At 39.7% G+C, this 25,882-nt stretch overlaps 1 protein-coding gene across 9 annotated transcripts in view; it reads right to left on the bottom strand.

The window, feature by feature from the left end:
• Positions 1 to 25,882, bottom strand: part of syngap1b (synaptic Ras GTPase activating protein 1b) — a 190,985-nt gene that overhangs the window by 120,609 nt on the left and 44,494 nt on the right. For all 9 annotated transcript variants that reach the window (XM_026184941.1, XM_026184943.1, XM_026184939.1 and 6 more), the window contains exons 2-3: positions 22,636 to 23,036; positions 6,480 to 6,585 (exon numbers count right to left, since the gene is read on the bottom strand). In XM_026184941.1, coding sequence (XP_026040726.1) covers positions 6,480 to 6,585; positions 22,636 to 23,036 — 507 coding nt within the window. The remainder of the gene's footprint in view (positions 1 to 6,479; positions 6,586 to 22,635; positions 23,037 to 25,882) is intronic.

Genomic DNA, 25,882 nt, shown 5'->3' with positions numbered 1-25,882 from the left:
CACAAGAGGTCACCACAGAAGGTCACTCAGCATGTTTACACCAGATGGCCTTCCTGACACAACCCCAAAGGGATCCATGTCATCTTGTGGGACCAAAGCAGGGAATTGTTTAGGTATATCCAACTTTTATATGATTGCAAGACAGCATTAAAAGGTGTCCAGCTTTTTTTAATGTCTTCAAATGAAGACAAGTTAATCAAAGAAGGAAAAAGTGTCACATCCACAGACGATTGCACATCCACAGAACCAGCTGTGCAATCACCTGAACAAGCAAAACCTATTTGGCTGATGGAGATCTATTTAAATGGTTGACAGCAAAACACAGATAAACAACATTATTTTCCTACTGCTTTTTTCCCCTTTGAAGATTACAAAACGATTGAAAACCATATTCTTAGATTTTTAGATCTTAATGCCCAAGCTATTACATTTTCCCATATTCCCCAGGCCCCAGATTAAACTCAGATTAAACACCTAAACCTAACTCTTACACCCATCACACCCACTGCCTAACCCAACCCAACTCTATCATATGAGTTATGTGTAACAGAAAAATAAAAACATAGTGACATTCTTATTAAAAAAAAAGGTTACGCATATTGCCAAATTATTATTTTTAGATGCTTTGACTCAGAAACATCTGGAATGCCAGGATATGTTGCACGTATAGTTTACAATACAATGTTACAATGTTACTTTTCGGTGTTGAGCCATACAAAAAGGTGAATAGTGACAGAAAGAATAGTGTAGCAGCTTTTATCCTGCAACATGAAAACTATATTATTCCATCTTCAGCTTAATCACCCAACAGTGATTTAGAGATGACATGAAGATGTTATGTTTATTTCAAAGATGGGGAGAAAACATGCTTCCAAAAACACACTACAGAAGTTTAGTCTTTTGAAGAAATCATCCATATTCTATTGTCTTAATCCTCCTCGGATGACAGATTGTAATGACTCATGGTGCTTGTCTCCACACGAACAACAACTGTGAAAAGTCTAACACCCTCTTTTCTGATGTGATTTGTCTTTACTGTGTCATTGTTTCTACATCCTCTTTAGTGCGGGGAGGGAACACATAGCCTGTAGGCCTTGTTGAGTGGGTGAGAGAAGTGGGATGGTGTTAGGATGGGGGAGCAAGGAGGGAATGGAGTAAAGGCCATGTGGGGTTGGGATTTTGCAAGTTTCATTCTGAGGTTTATGTGAAAGAAACATTTATTTGCACACATGTGCGAAAAAAATCCACCCGGTCCATGTATGTCTGAAATCCAGCATCTGATCTCAAATACTAATATGAAGGGCACTAAAACAATTGCTTAGCTGATGCTGCTATATCACAATGGTTTGCTAAGCTGAGCTGGATAAAGGAATAAGTGAGATTTACAAGGACAAACTGAGGAGAATGGCCATATGCTTAAACCGCTGTTGGTGAAAAACCATTCAAGTGGAGTTCATAACCATTCAGCTTTGTAGTGCTGCGTTTTTTCTTCTTCCTCCCCGCGGCTAAGTCATTCAGATAATAAGGTTTCTCTCAATAACAGAGCAGACTTAGATGAAGTCAATTTACAATTTGAACACAAAACATTAAAGGCCAAATTCATTAATGGGAATTATCCCATCACATGCTGGAGAGGTTAATAAGAGGAGGGGTGGTGCTGGATGAATGTGAGGGCGAATGCTTCCTTTCTGTTTGCCCACAATCCATCTATCAATAATACCAAAATAAAACATGGACGATTCATCATATGGAAGGCGGGCAGAAAATGTCCTTGACTCATATTTAGCCTGCCGGATCCCTTCCAGCTGTATATTACTAACCTTCTTCTTCTTTAGAGGTCACCACAGCAGATCATCTCCTTCCATCTTACCCAATCCCCAGCATCCTTCTCTTTCACACCAGCCCTCTGCACGTCCTTCTTCAATACATGCATGGTTCTCCTCTGTGGTTTTTCTCTTCTTCTCAATCTTCAGCATCCTTTGTCCAGTATATCCACTGTCCCGCCTCTGCACATGTCCAAACCATCTCAGCCTCTCTTCTCTCACTGTCTCCCAAAGCACTCAATGTGAGCTCTCTTTACTGTGTCATTGTGATGATGTACTCATTTCTGATCTTGTCCCTCCTGGTCACTCCCAATGAAAATTTAACATCTTCAACTCTACCACCTCGGTCTCCTGTCTTTTTGCCAGTATCCCTTTCTCCAACCCATACATGATAGCAGGTTGTAAACCCTCCTTTTCACTTTTGCTGCCATCCTTCTATCACAAATCACTCCTGACACTCGTCTCCACCCTGCCTGCACTCTCTTCTTCACCTCTCTTCTGCACTGTCCGTTGGTTTGGATGGTTGACCCCAAGTATTTAAACTCATACACCTTCACTACCTCTACTTCTTACAGCTTCACTGTTCAACAATCTTTTTTAACCACTTTTTAGTAATCAATTCTAATTCTTCTTATTATTTTAAAGTGTCAACATATCATTGATATAATATCGACAATTATCATATGACTTTTAACATCAGCCATAAAATTAAGTATTGTGAGCCTACTACATGTGTTTATTGCAGATGTATCAAAAAATGTAATTATATCTATATATTGTGTCTTATATCATATAGTATTACATGATACTAAAATTTCATCAGTGTTAAGCATCATACATGCAGACATTCAATACTAATATTTTTTTTCTTATATAATTAATAGTACAAAGAAGGAAAGACAGAAATTAAACCACCTCAACAACTTTTTTTTTGTTTAGCTAAGAAAAATTATGTTCCCCAGTCACAATCACATAATGCTAATTAGGAAGCATATTTACATAAAATGCTTATGCTGTACCATAATTATCCAGCAAAGTTAATGCCTTCATTATATGTTAATTACCTGCTCAACTTAAAAAGTATTGAGAAGTGAATGAGAAGGAGAAAAGTAATGTATCTGCATCACTTCATGTTTCGCTCCAGAAAATCCAAAAAAGGTACTGATCTACTGTGTCTTTGACTTATCATCAGCACAGCCCAGTATCTTCCATCTGTTTGTGTCACAACATCAGGCTTCCAGCTGGGATTGTTGTCATAAGCCTCCATTCATAAATATCTTCTAAAAAATGGATGCTTTTTGGCCCTGTGATGAACAGCGAGGCCAGGCTGATGTATTAGTGTTGTCACAAGCACATGAACTGGTGATAAGAGGCTGCTGCAGCTTCAGCATCTGCAGTTTAAACTTTCCACCCGACATAAAAATATTTCTGAACTCTCCGTCTTGTTTTGGATCCACTGAAGATGACGACAGCGTGCCTTTCAAATATGTGAAAAGGCACAATTATTCATCATTTTGAAGGTCCTAAAACATTCAGAAATATGTTCAATGAATATACTAAATGCACACTAAATTGAGTTTCCTTTTATAAGACAGAAAGATATGGCAGCAAAATGCTGATAATAACCTCGCCATTTTAATAATTTTCCATCCAAGTCAATACTTTTGTATATATATATATATATATATATTACACTGTTATGTGTCCTTGTGCTTCTAAATAGGGAAACATGGAAGGGATGACATCAATACACGTGGCAAATGATTTGGCCCACCTCAGTCATAGTTTGACTTTGTTAATAAGAGTTTGGCAGATCAATACCAGTCTGTTTACCAGTCTGAATCAGGTGAGACATTTCAACCATTTCAACAGCTGCTATAGATTGATCTATATTTAGCATCAGAGCTTTATCAATCTAATTATTCTTAGTAATTAACCTACTTCCCAAAATATCGAACAATGACTTACATGTTTTGACAGTCTCAACAGTCTGACCCCGATACATCCAGTTTCTCAGAAAGAATGATGATTATCAGGGATGCTTCAGCTAATAAAGGTTCTAAGAACTGTGCGAAGCTGAAACATTTGTTATTCTGTACTGACCTTATTATGATGAGTTAACAGGCAGAGTACATTTCAGGGCGGTCACTAAATAAATCCCAGACACTGTCATGACGCCTCAATTTCAGTCCACATCAGTTGAGGAATCATGTGGTACCCTTTACAACTTGCATGTAATTGGCAAATCACAAATTGTGCAAGTTATTTAAGCTTCTTTAGTCTGCCTACAAGTTGCTTTTAAACCCACCTGGATCACAGCTCCCTAACATTCTGTGCCTGTGTGTGTGTGTGTGTGTGTGTGTGTGTGTGTGTGTGTGTGTGTGTGTGTGTGTGTGTGTGTGTGTGTGTGTGTGAAACAGCAAGGAGATCAGACAACAAGAACCCCAAATATGCATCACTTCGGAGGGAAATAATCATTTGGCTATAGGGTCCTGAATGAGCTGTCTATTAAATGAAATGAAATGAAATGAAATGTTTTTCTGCACATGGGGCGGCTGCAGATGAAAATTACCTGTGCATTTGCATGTAAAAACCCAAGTGCTCATGTAAACGAATGTGCTTTGTTCCTACATGTAACCACTGAAAACTGCATAATGAAATGTAAGCTTTTGTTTCGAAAGCTTGGGAAGTACAGCAGTTATTTATTTATAATTTTTCATAATTTATGGCAGTGTTGTCAATCTATAACAGTGTCTATAAGCACATTTGGGTTGGGCATACTATTTATATAAGTTGCAATAATAAAATCAAACAAAAATCTGATTCAAAATGATAAATAGTTTTCTGCAAACAGTGTAATCTGTTGGCCAAGGAACAGCATTAGTGCAGCTGCTCAAGTCAGATTCCAACTTAAATGTGAGATTGAAACAACTTCAGAATAAATAATTGGCACATTAGTATATGATGACTTAATTCACTGTGAAACCCTAATCACCTCATTGTTTTAAGTCAGAGAATTCATAAAGTAGGTCATGTAGCTTCCTGTAGAGTATGCCTCTAACTGTGGCCTCATGACAGCCTCCATTAGCTTTTTTGTGTATCTGATAATTACAAATTTCCTGGAGTCCATTAATCTGTTCTGGCACTTTGTGCTTAGGCGCTACCGTCAGTTCATAATGGTGTCAGTGCACTATGGCCTGTGCCACAGCAAACTAACATATGTGAATGCATATTTACAATACGCTTACACATAGGCAATATGAAGTGACACTGCCATGTCAGCATATGTCAAAATGGAGCAGGACCACGTCAAGTGATGTGTCACTGCTTGATCGCTTTAAGGTCAGAGAGCCACTCGTATGAAAACTGAAAAAAGTATTTATCCAGTTGAATCAGCACTGTTGGGCAGCAAAGAAGCAGAAGCAATGGCAGAATCAATGATAGAGGACGTCGCAAGGGAGACCCTTAAAATAGCTGAGTGCGAGGAAGAGGTGTCGGGTGAAGGAAAAGGGAGAAACTGTGCGGGACATTTGTAGGGGGCCCAGAGAGACTGAGTCAGGCAAAATAAACAAAGGAAGGCTGCTATCAGAGGGTCAGTTTCACGGGATCCATTGAGAATTTAAGAGGACGCTACGGCAATAAAAAAGCCAAGAGGACAAGTGAAAAAAGAGTCGGAAAAGTTTAAAAGCATAAACAAAGAAAATAAAAAAAATTATCAATGGCAGAGACGGACAACAAACTCAAAAGATATGTGCATTAATCAAGTAATCAATGCATGTATTTCATTTCAAAGTGAGTCGACTGATAAAATCAGTCAAACTGACAAAAGAACGAGTGAAAATCTTAAAGGAAGCAACTGCCTTCAGCTCTGATCAGATGTGACGCTTTTATCTCTGCTCAGATGCAGAGTGCTGCTGTGAGCGTTGCTAGTAACAGCGCGAGTAATGGCTCAAAGGATACCAAAAGCTTTACATCATTTTCGTTGCTATGCAACCATCCTGTTATTACAAGAAACCCAAACTAAAGTAATACAGGTGATAATGTTTTTGAAAATCATAATGGGCAACCAAAAAAAGATGTTGAATTACCGCGAGAAGCAACTGGGGCATCGACCAAAAATGGTCCACAGAGAGCACCTGCTCAGAAATGTGTCACTAATGGATAGTTTCACATTTTTCCAAGTCTGTGTTAAAACATTAGCGGATGGCCAGAAAAATAATGAAACTTAAAAAAAAACAAAAAACATTTTTTGCCTTGCCAAAAATGTTCTCATTGAAAATGATGGTAGACAAAATCTGCAGTACTCTGTCTGTGAAAAATGCCTTCAGCAGCATAAGTTAAAACAAGTAGATATCACCTCAAGATTCTATTTTGTAAGAAATTCCTTTTTTGTTGCAACTCTTTGATTGGCACAGAGAAAATACCACTTCCATTTGTCAAACTCAGACTGGTTCTCTTGCTCAAAGTTTTGTAAAATATGTTTGTGAATTTCTTTTCATAGAATGAGCCTTTTGCACCACATCACTAAAACTGTCGGCGAAAATAAACAGCTAAAAGTAAGACAAAACGCAAAATAACTGTTGATTGGACCTTGATTAGAGCCTCAATCAGAATCAGAGAAAAAAGTCAGAGAAAAAATGAAATTTGTCTGCTCACCCATCTCGGGATGGTGCCTTCCCTCAACAGGAACGCTGACTGTCCGCCGCAGCAGCTTGTTCCTGTGAGACTCTGAGCGCCTCTCGCGCATCAGCAAAGGGTGTACCTGCACAGGGAGAGCACAAGGTCAGTACACAAACTCTCACTCCAGCAAAACGGCGACCTAAAGTTCTGTACAGAACAGGAACGCACAGCTACAAACTCTTTCCCTTTGATGCCTATGAGGAGCCGATGCTCATACGTAGTTTGACAAACAACTGCAGTACAGTTGCACTAATAATTTTAGATTTCTGTGAAATTATAAGTGCTTTTGGGAATAGACTGGAGCAAAAATTGCTTTCTAGACAAAACAGAAAATAGTTCTATAATGGGACTGTTTTCAAAATCATTAACGAACTCATAAACCTCCGGTGAAATCAATCAAACAGACCACATTAGCCCAAAGTGCCTTTATTATGTTTTATATGTTTTCTCTATTCCTTATCTGGTTATATATAGATATTGTTGTGCATGTGAAAACAAAGTCCAAGTTCTACCCAAAAATCATTATATATCATACTAATATATAAACTAGAGGCTATTTGATACCCAAATCTGGATATTAGATGGGTTAGGAGGCTATTTTTTAATTGTCTATGGGGCCGGTTTCTTGAAAAAAATCTGGCTAACTGATCCATAAAAGTCTCAGCTATGAGCAAAGCAAAGCAAATATCACAGCACAAAATCTTTTATGGACTCCTGGTATATGAGGAACTGAAGGTTCAGCAAATTACTTTTATTTTAAGCCTTCATATTTAATATTAGCACAAAGCATGGCTAATGTGGTTAATATTACCATGGTCCCTTTTTGTTCTTTCTCCCGGTCTTATATTTATTTTTAATAAAGAAGAATTCCCAGTTACAGTGCTCTTATTTACATATTTTTAGTTTTCTTGTGTTTCATCAGCTGACCAACAAACGCAAAATGAGGAGTGACAGCAGGTGAGATGGATCAATTGAGAAAGGAGATGAAAAAAAGGTGCTGCGGCAATGTCCTTTCTTTTTTTTCTTTTTTTTTAAAAATAATGTGGTTTTGAACATTAAAGCAAGTAAACTATTCTAATAGTATCCTGAAATAGATTTATGAGCCTGTAAATGAGGATAATATGAGCACAGTTAATGTTGGTTAAGATGTAGCCCACAGGCCAACATTTGGATCATGTTCTTTAAAGTCTTTGCACATCACCCAACAAAAGTAAAAGAAAAAATATATTATTAAAAAAAGGAATCACTGTATATCTTCCACAGCAGTTCACTTTGTGACTGAAAACCCAAAGCAAAAAGACAAGGAAAAAATAAAACAAGCCACATTTCACACTGCTGCCACATTTGGGCCCACAGTCCCTGAATTCATAAAAGTGAGACTTGAGGGAAAATAAATGGGAGAATGTGCTGCACTAATCAGAAACCCGGGTCCTTTGGAAACATCACAGTTCCACCCAGAAAATACAGCGTATACTGTACAGCACCGACCTATAAATCTTGGCTGAACACCAAAGCTAGTACATTGTTGGCAATGAGCCCCAGAACACCAAGGAAACACAAAGAAATGCCAACAGAAATCTATGATGAGACTTGACTCAAAATAACACACTGTGATGCACCAGTATGTGAAAGCTGGACTGCTGTATTAAGCTGCATTAGATTTAGGTTGGAGTTCTTACTAAACTATGTGTTTGCTGCATTTTAGTCCCATTTGATTGATTGGATTGATGTTTGTAGCATTGCTTTATGACACCAAACACCTCATGTTTGCTCTTAAAAAGCCAGGCTTCAGCACAATCAGGCAGATATTTCAACAAAATTAACCCCCTTTCTCTGCCTGACCATTACCAGACTGCAGAAAACAAAAAAGTGTCAGGTAGCATGCTGAAGGAGGCAAAAGGCAGAGCTCAGAGTTTAGTTGATATTAAACAAAAAGACATTCAAATGCCTGTAAATTTAATACGTTTTTGGTCTACTTAGGCACTCTAACCCAACACAGTTCAACTACATATTCTGCCTTAAGATATATTTGTCACCTTTGTTACAAAACTATTTACTGTTTGAGTTGCTTCATTAGTTTTAAAAAGAATATTTCAAAGGGATTTCTTGTAAAGTTTTCTTATTTAATAAAAATAAATTTTCTAGCTTTAAAGTCTTCTAGTGCTTTTTTAAAATTATTTGTTTTAAGCTTTTTAGCTCATTTTCATATTCTGAACTTTTGAATCTATGTTCTATTTTTTTCAGTTCATTGTTATTTATTCTTATGTATATTTGTATTTGTATTGCACTCCAGCTTTTTCCTATAGTCCAAAAACAGTTGTTGGGTTAACCCAGAGCTTCTAAATTCATAAATATATTTCATCTGCATATATAACTGAATTTTATTTATATGTTTTTGTAAAACATTAGTACTGCAACACCAGTCTTGTTATGTACAAATAAACATTATTACTGCATTATGGAGCTCTACTGGAGTCCTTCCTTGTCGTGTGTGCATAACTGAAATAACTGACATATAATAAAATGTCTGACAGTACCAGTTCAAGCAAAACAAACTGCAGAGGCCAAATTATTGCCAAGCTGTTGTCTATAGCTGCATATAGCTGTTGAAATGTGAGACCATAACATTTTTCTTCTTCTGCACCCAGGTGGTACATAAATTCTGTTTCTACAGTTTTAAGAAACGCTGAATTGTAGTGATTATTTCAAATATGAATAGATGCTGTATGAACAGCAGGTATGAGCATCAGCCACTGTCCTTTATGCATGCTGACATAAACATAAAAAGGTGTGTGCAGAAATGAGAGCAGTAGCCTTGCTTGTGTTAATATAATATATGTGTGTGTGCGTTTTAGAGTGTTCTATTGGGAATAGTGTCTGCATAAAAGAGCTGGTTAGAACACAGACAGTCAGAAGGTGGTACTAACTGCAGAGAGCAGTGCAGGATAGTGCAGCCTGGGGGGCTTTGGGGTAAAGCCAGCAATAGTGAAGGACGCTGGCAGGTCATACTGAGCCATATGTCCCTCAAGAAAGCAGAGAGGCGCTCATTCCAAAGATGCTCTGTGAAGATAAAAGAATTCCAGAGCGAGCGTGCGCATTTTTGTCTGAGTTTAGGAAAGTAAAGACAGCTAATTGGTAGAGTGTGTTCTCATGTGTGTCCAAAGTGACACATAATAATTTAATGCAAACACAACTCCACATCAAGCTACTGCCATCCTTCACTACCACTGCACAGCTATATCACATTGTACAGATAAACACACACACACACACACACACACACACACACACACACACACACACACACACACACACACACACACACACACACACACACACACACACACACACACACACACTCACACTCGTATACATAAATGCAAATCTCTGCTGCAATAATCTAGTTAAAGCAGCCAAGCTGAAGACACATCACAGCATCGGGATTCTGCTTATGAGTCTCTTTATCCAACTTAATCGGGTACAAGCATCGTAAATCAGCAGCCTTAGCAATTACTCTCTACTTTGCAACTTGTGCAGCCAAAGAGCACAAAGCTACGTTGTAATGTTGTCTTGGAATGAACATATTGCTGGTTACGATGAAATTACAGTACAACCTCCTTAATGAAAAATATATTAAGCAGAATCCATTCTTTATGAGTCCAGAGTGAGAATGCACAGAGCAAGTTCCATTTTTATTGGGCGAGTTTCCCATTTCTCAGCTTTTAGCCTTCCTTGGAGTCTGTGCATCTGCATGCTTTATCTCCTGTGTTGTTTTGTCACACCTTATAGACTACTACAGACTACTATGTCTTTTAATGTAGTACACATTTCTGCAAAATCTACTGAGACAAAGGTTTACTCAAAAAAATCTATTTGGGTAAATCCAGAAAATAATATCGCCTGACCATCCATCTGTCCATCCATCCAGCCATCAACTTAACAGCTGGTACAAATGGTTGTGCTCATTTACATGCTACATGTTACTAGTGAGTTTTCCTCATACCATGGTAACATTATTAGATCCTCAAGAAAAGTAATAAGACAGCCTTCTTCATTCTAAATCGAAGCCTTTTAGTGCATTCACCTTCAATTTAAATCCAGGTCTTGTCAGTGCATACCCTTTTTTTTCTTTCCCTCTTTTAATTCTCGCTGCCAGATTAATGCAGGAAGCAGCAGCAGAGTGTCTGAGCACTCTGTTCTACTAATTGAATATGCTTTAGTGCCAATAAGGACTAGCAAACCTGAATTAACCCCACATTCAGCCAGCTCCATATGATCGCGAATGCAGATAAAGCCACGGTTTCTGAAGCCTTATTGGGACCGCCGTGCCTCACAGTGTTTCTAAATGCATGTAATAAGCGAAGTGGTTTCATATTGCCTGATTGAGCTCTGCACCAGCAATGAGTCCACGAAAGAGGAATTGGGAGGGGTGTGTGGAGGAGTAGCAAACTCATACAGCAGGTAATCTCACTGAATGGTTTTGCGGTTATTGAAGGGATCGCTGTGCTTTTCAGCAGGGTTAAAGTGATGCTTCTCTCTGTCCAGATTTTCTGCTGTTGCCATGGATTCCACAGGAGACAACTGGGCTGTGCTCACTTTTATCTACAGTACGAGTTCTAAGAAGCCTACAAAATACATGTAAGCATAGGTTTGCTCATGCATACACATTAACACTTTCAAATCCTCCTTCTTACACAGCAGATTCTTAATAAGGGTGTGAGTTACACGCAAATAACTAAAATCAACTTAAATCCATGAGTCATAAAAAGCTAAATTCCTGACTAGCCATCTAAATGCCAGTTACAACAAGCTAAATATGGTAATTTTCCCCAGTCACATCTACTTGAACAAGAACAAGCCCACTCATTTTCTCCCCTACTGCTGCCCTGCCCTGTGCAATTCATCACTGACAGCTTGACTCATGGAAAGGCTCCAAAACAACTTTCTACCCCACCAATAGGCATCCCACCACAGCTTCCAGCATGGGGAAAACACCTGGAGGCATTTTTTTTTCTCTGTGTGTGGCAGGATGCGATTGGTCAGATGTGGCGAGGTCAACAGCTGGAGATGTGACATAACACCGTCTCTGGGGTTGCCATGAGTTGGCAAAAGAAGCTGGCAGGCGGCTTGCTCTCAGCATCCATGGAGAGGCAGCATTAAGCTTGCACTCTGACCATTTTAGATGGTGGACTTGTGTCGCACACACATATTTAAATAAATTATTTCTTTCACACCACAAAGGGCCAGTGGTAATGTAAATACAGCGTTTTATGGTGGAAACTAGAAGCTACAGTGTCCATTAGAACTCTGCAAGCAGAACAAAACAAGGATATTGACAAGGCTTTAACTCCTTCCCAGTGGCCACACTCAAAGGCAGAGCAAGAAGTCAGCTATGACAGAGAGGGGGTGCAAAATGACTAGGACACCGACACTCACAAAAAAATATTAGAAAATATTTTCTCGAAGGAATTTAGGCATTTCACTCGGTGGTGCCGAGAAAGAGCGCTGAAAGTGGTTGAGAAAAAGAAAAACAACAGCTTGAGAGAGTTCAATTTTGGAAAGTGTCATCACAAAACACCTGGACAGTTGCTGCCTGGTTGTTAAATTACAGTATCTGTATCACAAAGATACAAAAATTGTGGGAAGCAGCTCCTCTAAAAAGTGTTTTGAGAGAGGCCATCAGATGCTCTTCTATGATCCAGCAAGCACTCTGAGCTCTACTAACAGCTTTTTCTTATTCGCAAAGATAACTACAGCATGCAAGTAAAAGTGGTGCTGCAGAAAAAAAATCACGAGGACATCTAAATCAAAATGTATCTACAACACGGGTTTATTCAGAGCACTTGTAAAAGCAAATTTAATGCCAATCTGCACATTCATTTTTGATTTTTCTTATGCTTGAGGGTGGCAACTGCCTCCGGTCAATTCCAGTCCAGTGGCATGAAGTCATGCAGAATCAATTCAAAGTGAAGAAGTAGTAAAATAATAATAATAATCTCTCACACAACTGACCCAAGATGTCATTCTTACCCAGAATTAGTGTTTTTTTCTGTATTCCTAATGGCTAAAAAACAGAGACCTGTTTGATTTTTCAACATGACGTTCACAACTTCTTTGGTTGTGAAATGACTAGCATCAGTGGATGAACATTTCTATGCATGTTTATACATCCTCATGTAAAGTATAGTCCATCTGTACAGACCTTGGCACTGTCACAGTTCATGACAGTCTTCACGCTCCTATTTTAGTGCAAGAGCTGCACAGTGAGACTCTGTATATATCACTATATATCATTATAATTTCTAAATGGATAACATTTTAAAAAGGTACAGAAGGTCGTCATCGTTAGAAAGGTGGAAGAAGGTCTAGCTGATATTCACAAAGAATATCGAACATTTTGAAACTATAATTCAACCAAGACGCAGAGTCTTAAACAGACTTCAAAAACATAAATTCAAAATTCTTGCAAGGAGTAAAGATACTGGGCAAAGTTGCAATATTGACCTAAACTAACACATGAATCATTCTGTTGGATCCATAAATGTCCATACCATGTGGCCAGTATTTGGGGAGATATCTTGTTTAGGGAACAAATATTTACTGGGTAAAAAGACCAGCTGGACCATAATCTTAGCAAAGAAAAAAAAAGTTTTCAGTATTTCAGCATTGATTCTAATCGTGCATCCAGTGAGTTTCACTATTCCCCAAAGTTCCATCATTATTACATTTAGTAGCTGAACCGATGGTGTGGCTGTCACTGCGTCCACATGTTGTGTTAACAGAATGTGACAGCAGAATGTCTTAGTGTACAACGAAGTAGTATTTGGCATTTATTTATGAGTCCTTAAATGTGAAAGAGTGAAGACTTCAACAATCCAACATTCCCCGATTCTCTAATTAAAGTATAGATTAGTAAATTAATACCTTCCAAGTGCAACACTTGATCACAACACTTGGTTAAAGACAAGTTAGACATTTGATTTCAGGTTCTGGATCATGCTTGGAGACTGTTGACACCTGCAGTGTTGCGATCAATATCATTCGATCTGAAATGAAGTGTTTGCCTGATGGATTTACGCATCCATGATAACTTCGGTAATGCACAAGATTGAAATCGATCCATTTCTAATTACAGTCAGATGATTAGAAATGATTAAGAACAACAACTGTGTCACATCATATGAGGGAACTGCCAGTCCTGGCATAGTGGAAAAGGTTTGGATTTAGGGATTGTGATGTCTGAAGAGAAAGGAAAGGAGGGTGGCAGAAGAGTGAAGGTAGAGCCATTCATGTGAAGGGAAGAGTGGGTTTTTGTTCAGCTTGGCAGGTTGGGTTGAGCGATGCTGCAGGCTGGATAGCCCATACGCCATCATTGCTTCTTCAGTCCCAGCTGTGAGGAGCAAGGGAATATGGTGGCATGATGTGCATGGGAAAGTGTGGGTTAAGAAAGGGAAAGAGGGAGTCTGTTTGCAAGAGAAAGAAAGAAAGCTTAATGAGTCTGTGTAACTGCAAGAAATAGTGTGCACTGTGTGATGTTTGAAAACCTAGCAATCCATTATTTCTTAACAGGGCAGTAATCAAACACTGCTGGCTGTCTGATGCTGGCTCAAGCACAAAATCATACACACACTTAGCTGGAACACACACACACACTAATGCACACACATGCTTTCTGTACAGCACGATAGGAGTCAACTTGTCCAAAAGCATGTGTCCTTCAGAGCATCAGTTTTGTCCTTTCATAGACAGATGTTCCACCTCCTTCTGACCTCAAGCACTTTCCAAAAAGAGGCATAGCCATTAAAATAAAAGAGTTGTGCGCTATGATAAAAATAAAAGTGATGCTATTGATTGACAGAAAAGAGTCTCTCTCTATATCAACAACAAGAACCTGGCTTGCATTTTGGCAGTAAGTCAAACTCATTTCCAGTAGGTGTTGGACTCTGCCAAGACTGCCCTTTGTCACCAATTCTGTTCATAGATTTAATGGAAAGAATTTCTGGGCACAGCCAAGGGACAGAGGGTGTTGGTGTCTCATCTTTGCATATGAGAGATAATATAGGACTGCTGGCTTCATCATGCGGTTACATCCTGCGTGCACTTGAGTGATTAGCAGCAGCGTGAGAAGCAGCTGGGATGAGACCTCCAAATCTGAGCTTGTAGTTCTCAGTCAGAAAATGGTGCATGCCTCCTCTGCGGTGGGATAGCGCTGCTGCAGGAGGAGAGTTCAAGTACTTTAAGGACACAAGGGGTCACACTGCTTCCCAACATCTGATGTTTGAGACAATTTGATTGGTTAAATATCTCATGTAATCAGTCTGTTCTCACATTTTAAATATAAAACCAACATGGCAACTTCTGAGCAACAACCCATTGCAATCAGTGAATCTGCAAAAATTTTAGATCTAGTCCCAAATCTTTTTCAGAGGTGTCAAGTCATGCTGGTGGTCTCTCATTTGCACAGCTACAGTAACAGCAACATTGTCTTTATGCAAACAAGAGCAGGTTAACATGAACACTGCTGGTTATATAAGACAATGAATGAGAAACATGAAGATCACTGATCCCATATTAAAGATAGGCTGAGGATCTCAGTGTTTTTAGAGGGACTCAGAAAAGCCACCACTCACTGAGGTTGTTCAGACATCTGTTCACTGTCAGTGATTCTCATGTTAGCTAGTGTATTCTGTGACTTCCCAAAAAGTCATCTGACCACACATAATACCAGTTTCACATATCTAACTCTATAATTTAACACACGTTATGCTTGGTTTTAAATGCACTGATACCAACAAGTTATGCTTCTATTGGCTGAAAACTGCAAGGTGTCCTTTCAGTTAACCTGTGATTGTAATGAGTACTTCAGTGGGCTGGAAGATTTCAGTATATTCAACAGTGTAAACACACTAATGCACTCAAAGAAGCAACTGTAAGTATGGAAGTTTGTCACTTGAGAGCTTCTCTGTATTGACATAAAGGAGTTAGTAGGGTAAAAACAGACTGCTGCCTGATGACCATGGATGGATGGATGGACACATGAAGAACACTGTCTGAAATAAATATTTCATATGACATCAGTTATTAACATGAGAATGGCAGAATAGTAAATTATCCTAAATTGACATAAGAACGTGATGAAAACAGTGAAAAAAGACATTTAAAAATAGCACAGCATAAATTAAAAAGCATCATAAGAACATATACAGGCAAAATGGCGAGCAGGAAGACTTTTAGAAGAGGTCGAAATGAAGCTCTAGCTGATGCATGTGGGCTGACATCGTGAACTAAATCCTTAAAATGTTAATGTATGTTGAGGTAGTCTATTCTGCATGCTCGTAGAGGCTGTAACAGCATAAAAACAGTTCAAGCCACCCATAAGTCTCCACATCCCACAGAAAAGAACCCAGCCAAGTACAATTCTTCTTAATAAAAATGATAAATGGCAGAGAATTGCTTTTAAGGTCATAGAGATTTGGCAGTTTCTACTGGTAAGATGGCAGGAGACAAATTAGACATAGTTTTCCTCTTTCTCTAGGTGCCTCCAAGGAATTGAGGACAAAATAAACTGCACGCTAGTCAGAGGACAGGCAAATTAATCAAAATGTTAAGATAAAAGTCACTTAAACCCTTGTATGTACAGGATGACCTTTGGAAAAATGTTTTATTTCTGAGTGAGTGACAATTTTTATTTAAATGGCATGTAATAGTTACTCAAATACCAAGACGTTCTTGTTAACATCGCCCCAGGGGTTCAGTCCGGCCACCTTACTAAAAGAATCAGTCTTTCTCTTCTTTTCTGCAAACCACAGCCCACCTGTGTTCATTACATAATTAATCCCTTCGACTCCCACACGACAGCCACCTCGATGCGTTCTCCGGGGTCATGAGCAAACATGCTATCCACCTCTGAGCAACTCTTTATGCACTGTGACAACAGTAGCTACAAGCTAAAGCCACTGAGGTGCTGTGGCCTCTTTGCAGATAAGCTCTAATGCAGTCAAATGTAAAATTCAGTGCAGGAAATGGGGCCACTAAAGAAGCAGATACAATCATCAACCATATGTGTTTTGAGCTACAGGACTACATCTAGTGCTGATATTTCCCAGCTCTTTCAAATACTCTCAGGCTGAGCAAGGCTCTTGCTCCCCCCCCTTCCACATTGTGTTTTTTTTTCTTGCATAACACAGTTGGAGGAGCGAAGCCCAAACACATGACTTTGGGGACAGGGCACTGGTGCGTGGCAATGGTATATGAAACTCTGTCACCTCAAATTAATGCGAGATGCAAGGAGGAGAAGGAGGTGGAGAAGAGGATGGCAGGAAGCCATCACTGTCAACCCTCTCGCTCCCCCTACAGGACAAAAGGAGGAAGAGCAGTCTGCAGCAGTGAGGAAAATTGGTGGGAAGGGATTGATCATCCAGATGAGCGCATAAGTCTGGACGTTAAAAAAAGTTCATTACTTTTTCTCGAAGAAAATCCTACTTTTGAGAAGGCTGAGTCACCAAATGTTTAATATTATTTCCTGAAAATCTGACTACAAGGATTAGCCATTATCAGAAATTATTGATTAAGTTAGGAATTAATCATCATAATTCTGATTCATTTACAAAGTTAAACAATTACTAAGACAGCTGCTTCTAGTTTTCTTCACTTCCTTCCTTCTGCAGTATCTACAGTGCTGATTCAACTCTACTGTAGTTTTTGTAGTGCATCCATTTGTACCAATTTTTTTCTTCTTCTTCTTCTAATCCTAACATATGATCCCAGACAGAGTAACACTAAGTGACATTTTCCGCTGCTTCGGGCTGCATGCTCGCTTGTTTTCTAAGTAACGCTGCTCCATTTTTCTTGCTTGGAATTCACTGGGAAGAATTTTTTACCAATCACACACAAAAGCTGAGGGAAGGAAGCTTAAAGTCACATTTGGTTGTGATTACTGGATGACATTTTGTTGGAGGGGGAAAGCAAATTAAGGGGCTTGTAATAAAGGCAAGATATTTAAAAAGCATTTATTTTTAACTTTCCACACATCTTGTAGGTATTATCCTTGGCAATTAAAGTAAGCCAATGGCTGACATGTCAATGAGAGTTTAATCCCATTCTATCCCTATGAAGTGACTGCACACTCGATTAGTAGGAAACAGTTCAATGAACCCAACACACCAGGAGTGAAAAGCTACACAGACGCACATTAACACAAATTTCCATAGTGACACATTTTAGGCACAACAGAGGAGTCTTGTTCCCCGAAGCGACACCTCAGCTCTCCGGGGAGACGTCCCTCCCGTGTCTTTCTGATGGCTGCCATTCATAAAACATTTTTTAAAAAATGGAGCGGTAAGTGAATGGAGCTGTGAGGAGCACAGAGACAGGTGGCCTGTGGGAGAGCCAAAGACTCCTGCCAGTCGCCCTGGAGAGAGGGAGCGAGGAAGAGGAGCACAGAGGAAAGGACGGAGATAGAGTGGGCGGGTGGATGAGGAGGAAAGGGACAGAGCAGGAAAGAGGGAGAAACTGTGAAGGAGAGCCGCAGCAAAAAAAATGGAGAGAGAGAGGAGCAGAAAGAGGAAGTGCGGCCGCAAAGAATATGGAGACAGAAGGAAGGAGGCAGAGAAGCAGACAGATTAGGGAGAGTAGGAGGGGATGAAACAACAGGGAGATTAGATAAAGACGAGAGATAGCAGGAAGCAGGGGAGAGAAGAAAAAAAGGTAAGAGTGATGGATCAATGGAGGGAATTAATATGAGGACTGAGGCTGGAGGAGGCAGAGATACGAGACACAGCAGGAACTGCGCTGAGCTTAGATGCAAAGCATATAAGCAAACAGAAAATCAGAGAGGTGAAAGGTGTGTGTTTGAGATGGGCTGATAACAAAATGTGCGGGAAGCAGAGAAAGGAGAGCAAGGTCCTCCTCTGATCCTCCATATCTCCGCTGTGGAAAAGTACAGTATGATTGCTTTTTTTTTGCTTTTTTCTTTTTCTTTTTTTTTTTTTGCTGAGCCACAGAAGCCATCTAAAACGAATGGAAATAAATTGAAGGGCGAGTGTGTGTATGTCTGTGTTTGTGCGTGAAAGGGAGAGGAGGCGAGAGACACCCGCTCTGCATGAGGTGAGTGACAGGCATGAATATTTAATGCCTCTCGCCGTCGCCGAGGTGACGGCCATCAGCACGTCAGCCCTGCCTTAGATTCGTTCACAGCTGCTGCCTTATTGGCACAATTAGGCAGGGATGAGCCACCGATTAATTGAACCGGGCTCTCCATTCAGTCCTTCAGCAGTTGTGCGGGGTTATCACTGGAAATGCTGCTGCATTCATCGAAGCGATGACCAGCAGAAATACCACCGGCAGCCATGCACACACATGACAGTAAAGCTGGCACTTGTATGTTGACCATGCAAGGATTCATTACTTTATTGCCTTGCCAACAAAGCTGAGTTTACCTTAGAGTGAGAGGTTAAATCACAGGCCATGCAGTGGCACACATACTGCATAAATAGCAACAGGCAGTGAGGCAGACAAATTAAAAGTAAGCACAAATAAAACAGCTGTATTTTCATGTGTCAGAATTTAGGCCTTTAATGCAAACTGAAAAATATAATAGCATGTGCATAATACAATAATTGCCCCGCCAAGTTTGGGGAAGTGACCTATGGATTTTTCAGGCCACTGCCTCATTTATGGTGGCATTATAAGTAGTGTTATAAATCAGCAGTGTTAGCTTAAACCGTGTGCATTTGTGTGTGTCTGTGTGCATGTGTGAGTTGGAAAACTTGCAGAACAGTACCATCTCCTGGCCTGAAGATGAGATTTTACTCTAACCAGCAGCAGATGCACTCTCTCTGTTTATCACACTAATACACATTTTAAAAAGCCCAGTTAATCAGTGTTAACTAACTGAGGAACCAGAGAATAAACACAGTCAAGCTTTGTCTTGTACACAATTCAGTTTAGCCCTGTTTAAACAGCAAACATTTCATTTTCACTGTAGATCTCGGGAGTGGTGAAAAACAGAACAAATTGTTAAGTACCAGCTAAAAACAGAGAGGCATTTATTAAAGCATTTAAAGCTCTACATATATCAAAGTTACGTTGTTACCGTGCAGTTGATGTAATAAACAACAGTGCAGACAACTGCTATTCAGGGAAAAGTCAACCCTGAGCTACTTTAAACAACCATCTGACAAATCTAGGATATTAAAATCCAATTAGAATATATTTTCTATTGTAAAACACAGAAACGACGTCTTCAGACCATCTGTGCTGCCTAAAAAGTGTCACACAGGCTGAACCTCATGTTTCCAATAATTTTTTTTCATGTCAGAGACAGGTAGGATGCATTTGATTCAATGTAACTGCTTCTTTTAACAAATACTGTGAAAATACCAAAACCAACAACGGTGGTTTTTTTTTGAGAGTAAAAGGTAGCTTATAAAACTCTGTAGGGTTATAATTTCACAAATTACTGATCAAAAATGCTGTAATGTGTGTGTTCTCCTTGATATAATTCCTTAATCATCCTTAATTTCATCTGCATTTCATGGAAAATTATTTCTGCAGCACTGGCTTCATCATAATTTCCATGAAACATTTCATTTTGGCTGGCTGTTTATAGGCGGTTCAAGAAAATTTAAGAACTAAATAAATAATTACTTAGATGACCAAAGAAGTGATGTATACTTTTTAATTTCAAAATAACTACCATCCCACTGTGTTTTTTAATCTTCTGAGGTTTGTGGTTGCCGTGTAACTGTGTCTAATGACAGCCAGAAACAGTCGGCTTCCCCCAGAAACAACAGCTGCCCCTGAAAATGAACCCCAACAGCGAGCCTGAGGCGACACTGATTCAGTCCAGGGAAACTCGAGTGTGTGGGACAGTCTGGACACAGTCCTCTCTGTCTGACCTTCTTTAAAGTAGATATTATTAAAAAGTATTGGCCCTTAAATAGCACAAAAACTTATGACAGGTCATTGTGAGAATACCCATCAAGATAGTGTTTGATAGAATCTGAATCTAGGTCTACTAATCTATCCAGTCTATGTCTTTGGTTATGATTGCTTTTAGATAAATGGCTCGAAGTCAGTTATGCTTTGCTACAATAGATTACATATTATATATACACCTGCTTTAAATTCAAGCCAGGCATTCTGCAAAACCATTTTCTAATGGGACCGCAACAGTACCGGACATTCGGTAAGTTTTGTAATCACTATTTTCATATCTTTTAATGTTTCAGACATCATTTTTCATAATATTTTTTAAGTAAAAACATTTCAAAGTCTTTTGTAAAGGACTTGAAATATCCTATTTGACATTCAGGTCCTTCCCTTAGAATTTAGTTGAAGCACCTTTTGCAGCACTGACACTTTAAAGTCTTCTTGGAAATGATCCTACAAGCTTGGCACACCTTTCTTTTGGAAGACTTTCCCATTTTTCTTGGCAGAATCACGTAAGCTCCATCAGGTTGAATTGGGAGTGTAAGTGCACAGCCGTTTTCAGGTTTCTCCAAAGATGCTGTTTGAGGTGCAGTTGTGGTCTCCGGTTTGGCCACTCAACGACTTTCAAATAGGTTTCTCAAAACCACTTCTGTGTTTTCTTGGTGATATGCTTCATCTTCTGGAAAAGTTAACCTTTGCCCAAAAATTAGATCCAAAACATTCTGAAACAGATTTTCACTCAGGGTTGCTCTCTAGGTTTCTATATCTTTCCCTTTAACATAACTCTCAGTCTCTGTAACAGTAAAGGGAAATATCCCCACAACATGTTGCTGCCACTACATGTTTCACTTTCCTCCACATGCACTTTGGGAACACATACTATATTTGCCTTTTTTTCAGCCCCAATGGTTTTGTTTCTAGTGGCTTGAGAGTCATTCAGTTGGCTTTTGGCAAACCTGCACTTCCATTGGCTTTTATGACTTCCAACAGGCCAGCTCACAGTAAAGGCCCACATGACAGAGTGCAAGTTCTCCGGTCTCCACCAGGGTGTACTGCATCATCTATACCTATTCATTCACAGTTGTTCTTTGTTTCCATTATTGAATTTGACTGTACACTGAGACTTAGACTGTCGTTGACTCAAAACTTTTTCCGTTTGAGAATTATAGCGGGTTTCAGTGTTGTAGAAATGTACTTGTATCACTCCACAGATCAGTAAACATTCTAGTCTCATAGGTCCAACAATTATTCTGACATACAGCATAGTACCTCAGTTACAAACGTTTGTCCCTTACCCAATTACATCTCCTGAATTAGGTAAGCACATTTGGACCATAATTTGTAGAAGCATCCCAAGGAGCTTATTGAAGTTTTAAACTTTATTAACATTTCTATATGGATTTCCAACATGCTAGGAGCCCCTGTGCACTAATGACAGCCTGAAAAAAACAGGTTCGGACACCCTGGGTTTCATAAGCAAACCCAAGACAGTGGGTCTAACCTGTTGGTTCTGATTATGTTAAGTTCATTTAATAATCATGTAGAAGGCTCATATCACCGATGTGGTTGTAAGTGCAGTTAAAGTTTCTCAGCAAGTGTTACTCAATCTAAATGCTCTGTTGGTGACACCATTTTTGTTTGCTTGTTGTTGTGTTTTTCTTGGTTGTTGTTCAATGTGCTCATGTCACTGGGCTTATTTTTGATCAGTTCCGTGGAATATTTTTCTCACTTGACCCATAAGAACAGAAACCTGTACTGTAGCGAGAGGGCTGCATTTTACACTACCAGAGACTGAGTGGTGATGTGGGAAGAGGTACAGCATTCCCTCCATGACCACTAAATTTTTCATTTTGATGAGTGGAATTTAAATCTTGCCAGGATCTAAGTCTGAAACAACAAAATATGTCATGTCTATTTACATGATGTTATGAGATATTTGTCATGTTTGGTGTATTATCTTATTTCGTTTCACTTGTCTATGTAATAAAAGTTGTTTGAGCACTATTTGTACCAAGTGACGATACAATGTGATCAACGAGTGTGACTTCAATCAAAAAACGGAAATATCCGTCTTTTAGAGTGGTATCTGGTGAAAAATACTTGATAGGGATTGAGTAGCATCCTAATTTTCTTCTGGTTTCCCACCTGTGGCAAAAAGTCCATGAGAATAAGTGTATCTTTGGGGTGTGGAGTACAATACCTCTTCCTGGTCCAACATGTAGAGCTGATTTCCGGTGCTCACGCGAAGACGGGGGTTCCAACGGTCCTGAGGTGGACGATCGTGTGATGGGCGGTCGTAGATGGGGCGTTCGTGCGAGGGACGGCTGTAGGATGGGCGATCGAAGGTAGGACGATCAAAGGATGGGCGGTCGAAGGACGGGCGGTCAAAGGATGGGGGGTCGAAGGACGGGCGGTCGAAGGAAGGGTGGTCAAAGGACGGGCGATCGAAGGAAGGGCGGTCGTGAGAAGGACGGCTGTAGGAGGGACGGTTGTAGGTAGGACGTTCGTGAGCGGGACGGTCGTAGGAGGGAGCGTGGAAGGAGTGGGCGTGGGAGCGATGATGGTGATAATGATAGGAGGGGGGGACGGCACACCTTGCATCTAAAAAAGGAGAGAAGGAGGGCAGAGGGGGTGGTAGAGAGGAGGGAAAAGAGGGTCAGTTAGGATCACTGGAAGGAGGGCTGTGGTGCTGTGTCACGTCTACCTTCATAAAATCAATGTCAGATGTCGTAAACGTATTTTGATCTGCTATAAAGATGGAAACAGACACAAGTTCCAGGCAACGAGAGAAGAAAGAACATTTGATTTGACATTTCTTTTCAAAAGCACAAAAAGAAGAGATCAACAAAATAATACAAACATTTAACCAACCTAAAGAATACATCAAGTGTGCTTCCAAATGCGCTTATTATACACCACTTATACACCACGCTCCCACAACATTAGAATTACTGACAGGTAATGTGCATAAAACAGTTCTAACCTCATTATTGCCGTGAACCGTCCAGCTGGGAAAACTCAAGTCCTGGCATTTGTGTGTATGTTATTTCAACCTCCCACACAACAGTTTTTGCAACAGCATCCCCCACCGGCAGTGCCCTCTCAGCAGGACAATGCACCCCACCACTCTACAAAAACTGTTCAGGAACAACAACAACAGCCCAAGCCATTGACCCGGCTTCCAAACTGCTTAGATGCCAATGTGATCCAGAATCCACCCGAAGCACCAGGGAGGTCCCACACTGCAAGCCACTGGACCAAAAGGCTCAACTGCCAACTTCGTGCTGGCAGACACCACAGGACACGCCTAGAGGCCCTGGAGTCATGTCCAGACAGTTCAGAGTTGTTTTAGCAACACAAAGGGGATCAACACAATATTTGGCAGCTGGTTTAATGCTGTTGCTTTCCAGTCAAGCTACAGTTATGAAGCAGTTAAAATCTATGAAGCGCCTTGAGGCGACTTATGTTGTGATTTGGCGCTATATAAATAAAATTGAATTGAATTGAAAATGGCTTATTCAGTTTAGCCTAACATTACCCAACATGAAAATCACAACTTGCCATTTTTTATTTGTTTTTTTGTTTTGTTTTATTTACTATTGTGACTTTTTCTATGCAGATAACAATGAGCTAGATCACAGCACATTATATATATTATTGTTCAATTTTTTGCCTCTGGAAAATTGCCATGCTAGTTGTTCCTTGGCAATTCCACACTTGACACATGTGTGTGTGAATGGGTGAATGACTGAATGTAGTGTGAAGCGCTTTGGGGTCCTTAGGGACTAGAAAAAGCGCTATACAAATGCAGGCCATTTACCATTTACCATTTGACGAACCAAAAAAGTTTAAATCTCAAAATGCCACACTACGGCTTTGCAAACAAATTTGTCAAAACCTCTGTTTTTTTTTTTTATATTTTCATAAGGGAACACGCACACGGACCTAAAAACTAGCAGGGGATTGCAAAAATAACTGAAAACTCACATAATGGTTAGTGCAGTTGTTGAGATACCTCATACTAGCTCACTTTTCCCCTGTAATAACATATTCCAGAGAGAAAAAAAAGTCCTTTTTTTAAAACACTAATCCCATTCACACATATGCAGCAAAACAAAAACAAGAGTCTCTTCTTATATCTAAAACTTTACTGAAATAAATGCTAAGCGGCACTATGACGACCAAAGACGTATTTGGAAACACTCCAGAGTGAAATGTGAAATAAAACAGACAAATTCTTCCCCATTTTATTTTTAGAAAGAAGGCACCACACAGTGAACCTCTATCTCCGTTACTTTTACAGCTTAAAATGATAATTGTCTAATTGAACAAGTCCTAGATCCAGCTCACCACCATAATCTAATCATCTGTTCTTTGGCCTGCAGCTATCCCGTCCACCAAAATTAGCAGAAATCTGTTCTAAGGTTCCTCAGATATCCTGCTGACAGACAGCCGGCAAACCAACGTATAATCTCCTCGACAGGGGAACGAATTATCTTCAGTGCTTTCCCTGATTCCAGGGATCATTTAAGAAAATATGGAAAAAGAATGAAAGTGATATCTTAGGGCCCGGCGCTTGAGATAATTAAAGAAATTGATCACAGAGTACTGGAGACATTAATATGGATACTTTCCAGGTAGCTGTGTGACTTTGTCTTAAGTGAAAAATGTGTGGCTAAGCTCTGTGGGTAAATGAGGCAGTTTGTCTTTTCTTTCTTCTCTGTGGTCTCGGGTTTCTGGCCTTATTACACAATCTTAGGCTGTATTTAAAGTCATAAATTACATTAAGCATTTTTAGGAAGATTTTGTATATGAGGATATTACTGTATGAGGAAAAGCAGAATGAGAACAGAATAATAATGTCTGGGCTTTGAGAAGTGATGTGTACATCACTTTTCTTTGGCTACAACTCTTCAATGCACCCATCTGTGTGACCATCATTCCTCTGCATCTCAGTGACCTGCCGTGGACCCGTGGATCAGCTGTTCTAATACTGACCTCACATTTCCTCTGCCTGCTCTCAAAACTCCTTATTTAGTGTGTCGCTTTAAGGTTTCAACATTTTTTTTTATTTTTATTCAGTGAGGCAGCATCTCTCACATGCTTCAGATTACGCCACTGAGCATTTTATGGTTTAAAAGCAAACGTCTGGGGGCAGTTCTCTCACTTTATCCTGCTTCATGCGGGAATTCAAAGACTCACTCTTCTTTTAGAAATCGTCTGGTCAAACACACACAATACATTGTCTTCAAAGAGAAAACAAAACAAACTGCCAACAGGCTGGATTTTTTGTACTTGTTTAATGTTTTTCTAAATAAAAAAATAGCACCGTCTCCCTGTAAGGCTAATGACCATTCCACAAGGAGCAAGATTACATCTCGTGGTTCAGAACAGGAGATTTTTTTAAAATCGATTTATTCTGAAACCAATTGATGGTTTGTTTTTTA

This window comes from Astatotilapia calliptera, chromosome 11 (assembly GCF_900246225.1).
Source record: "Astatotilapia calliptera chromosome 11, fAstCal1.2, whole genome shotgun sequence".
NCBI classification, from domain to species: Eukaryota; Metazoa; Chordata; class Actinopteri; order Cichliformes; family Cichlidae; genus Astatotilapia; species Astatotilapia calliptera.
This window is presented reverse-complemented; position numbering and strand designations above follow the sequence as displayed.